This window comes from Priapulus caudatus, unplaced genomic scaffold (assembly GCF_000485595.1).
Source record: "Priapulus caudatus unplaced genomic scaffold, Priapulus_caudatus-5.0.1 Scaffold3, whole genome shotgun sequence".
NCBI classification, from domain to species: domain Eukaryota; kingdom Metazoa; phylum Priapulida; class Priapulimorpha; order Priapulimorphida; family Priapulidae; genus Priapulus; species Priapulus caudatus.
In genome coordinates, this window is record NW_014577064.1 from 171,521 (window position 1) to 174,409 (window position 2,889).

A 2,889-nucleotide genomic window follows, 5' to 3' on the forward strand; every position below is an offset into this window, starting at 1 on the left:
TCAACCGGATTCGTGCACGCGCCTAGAAGATATGCAGGAACAAACAGAACGACACTACTCAAATTATTATATAGATAGCATAGATCTAACCAACATTTCAATTCAGTAAATACACAATGGTACACTAATGATAGAATCACTACACATATTATTTTATTGCACAATTATTTATTTCTCTCAGATTTCGACCGAGGAACCAAAATTATACACTACTTTGAAAACAAAATTATACACTATAGTTTGATGCTAAAAAGTTCAATAAAGTCTTTCGCACGCACTTTTATGGGATTATTCATAAGAACTATCTCGACCAGTGTAGCCCTTTCACTCTTGCTATTCCCCCTGGATAGCAGGAGGCTCGAAGGTAGGGATATGAAGCCTTGCTGCACACAGGACGCACGCGCCGCCCGCTCGCCTTCGTCGCTCGCTCGGCGCCCGACGACAGCACGTCGTCGTCGTCTTTGCGCACGGGCCGTGCGACGACCACCGCTATCGTCGGCTGTACTGCGGTGTCGGTGGCGACCGTCGCGTCGGCAGGCGGGGCGGCGGCGACGGGAGCGTGGCTGAGCAAGGCGTGAGCCGAGACGACGTCGTCGCGACGTCGTTGGCCGCGTTGTCCGCGTCGTCTGCGCGCGGCACGCGTCGTCGTCGTCGGTACCGACGCACAGTGGTCGGCGGTTTGCTCACCCAGCGCCGCACGCGCGTCGTCGTCAGCGGCGGCAGCAGTAGCGGCAGCGGCGGTGACAGTGGAGTCATCAGCGGCCGTGACAGTGGCGGCATCAGTGGCCGTGACAGTGGCCGTGACAGTGACGGTATCAGTGACCGTGACAGTGGCCGTGACAGTGGTGGTATCAGCAGCCGTGACAGTGGCAGTATCAGTGGCCGTGACAGTGGCGGCATCAGTGGCCGTGACAGTGGCGGCATCAGTGGCCGTGACAGTGACGGCATCAGCGGCCGTGACAGTGATGGTATCAGTGGCCGTGACAGTGGCGGCATCAGTGGCCGTGACAGTGGCGGCATCAGTGGCCGCGACAGTGGCGGCAGTAGTGGCCGTGACAGTGGCGGTATCAGTGACCGTGACAGTGGCGGGATCAGTGGCCGTGACAGTGGCGGTATCAGTGGCCGTGACAGTGACGGTATCAGTGGCCGTGACAGTGGCGGTATCAGTGGCCGTGACAGTGACGGTATCAGTGGCCGTGACAGTGACGGCATCAGTGGCCGTGACAGTGACGGTATCAGTGACCGTGACAATGGCGGTATCAGCGGCCGTGACAGTGGCCGTGACAGTGGCGGCATCAGTGGCCGTGACAGTGGCGGCATCAGTGGCCGTGACAGTGGCGGCATCAGTGGCCGTGACAGTGCCGGTATCAGTGGCCGTGACAGTGACGGCATCAGTGGCCGTGACAGTGGCGGTATCAGTGGCCGTGACAGTGGCCGTGACAGTGACGGCATCAGTGGCCGTGACAGTGGCGGTATCAGTGGCCGTGACAGTGGCCGTGACAGTGACGGCATCAGTGGCCGTGACAGTGGCGGTATCAGTGGCCGTGACAGCGGCCGTGACAGTGACGGCATCAGTGGCCGTGACAGTGGCGGCACCAGTGGCGGAATCAGTAGCCGTGACAGTGGCAGCGACAGTGGCAGCATCAGCGGCAGCGACAGCGATGGTGACATCAGTATTGTCGGATGCATCTGCAGAAGTGTCAACGGCGACAGTGGCGACAGTAGCAGCATCACTGGCAGCGACAGCATCATTATCGGCGGCAGTGGCAGCATCAGCGGCGGCGACGACCTCCGCCCGCCTCTGCACAGCTTCTCGGCGTCTGCTCTCTAGCATCAGGTAGCGGGCGCGGCGCTCGCCTGCGATGGCGCGACGCCTCTCATCGGCTGCCTCCACCCTGCAGTGAAGAATGCCGACATCAGTCGCCGTCGTCTGCTACAGTCTTGTCGCTATCCGTCATGCAATAGAACCATACCGCGGAGGGGGGGGGGGATGGGAAACTGTTTTACATCAAATCAAGAGTTTCGTTCATGTTCATTAAAAAAAATGATGAAATTCAGGGTCACTGCAGATAGTTGGACGGGGCACCAAAGCCAAAGTTTGCTTCCAAAAACGGCTTCGTGATGGACGCTTAATTATCAGCAAGTTTTCTTTACGCAGGACAAACAGGGACACGTACGTTACCCTGGTTTATATGGGAAGCGCACGGAGGCAAACTAGGGTAGAGTAGCAACGACTGTTCATTGCCGTCAACATCGTCAAATGTTCGAGATACCGCGGCAAGAAAGGAAGGTAACCACGTTATATTCCCTCTGTGCCGTGTTTACACTACAGGAATCCCCGTAGTCCTGCGGTGACTCACCGCTCGCGCGCAGCCTTCCCGCGCTCCTCCGCGGCTGCGACGATGGCGCTCTTCTTCACCGCCTGTGCTGCCCTCTGGGGAGCTCTGGCCGCCGTCTCGGCGCGCTTCTGCATGATGCGGCTGTGAACGTCGGCAGCCGACATCACCCTGCAACGAATCGTGGCGTTCAGTCGCGCGCACACACACACTCACATGCGCACCCACACTAAGGCATATATATACACGCACGCACACAAACACACAAACACGCACACACGCACGCGCACTTACGTACACGCACACACACACACGCGCGCGCGCACGCATGCACATTAATACACAAACACACGCACGCGCATACACACGCGCACGCACGACCGCACACACACACAGACCCACACATACGAGCGTGCACATACATACGCATAGCGCGCTCACACACACACGCGTGCACACGCATAGACACACACCCTCTCTCTCTCATGCACACACACACACACACACACACACACACACACACACACACACACACACACACACACACACACGC

The 2,889-nt window shown here is 57.9% G+C and overlaps 1 protein-coding gene across 1 annotated transcript in view; it reads right to left on the bottom strand.

The window, feature by feature from the left end:
• LOC106820837 (platelet binding protein GspB-like) overlaps window positions 1–2,889 on the bottom strand; it is a 6,158-nt gene that overhangs the window by 242 nt on the left and 3,027 nt on the right. Inside the window, exons 5-6 of the mRNA XM_014825417.1 lie at window positions 2,361–2,507; window positions 1,571–1,895 (exon numbers count right to left, since the gene is read on the bottom strand). Of these exons, the coding sequence (XP_014680903.1) occupies window positions 1,571–1,895; window positions 2,361–2,507 (472 nt within the window). The remainder of the gene's footprint in view (window positions 1–1,570; window positions 1,896–2,360; window positions 2,508–2,889) is intronic.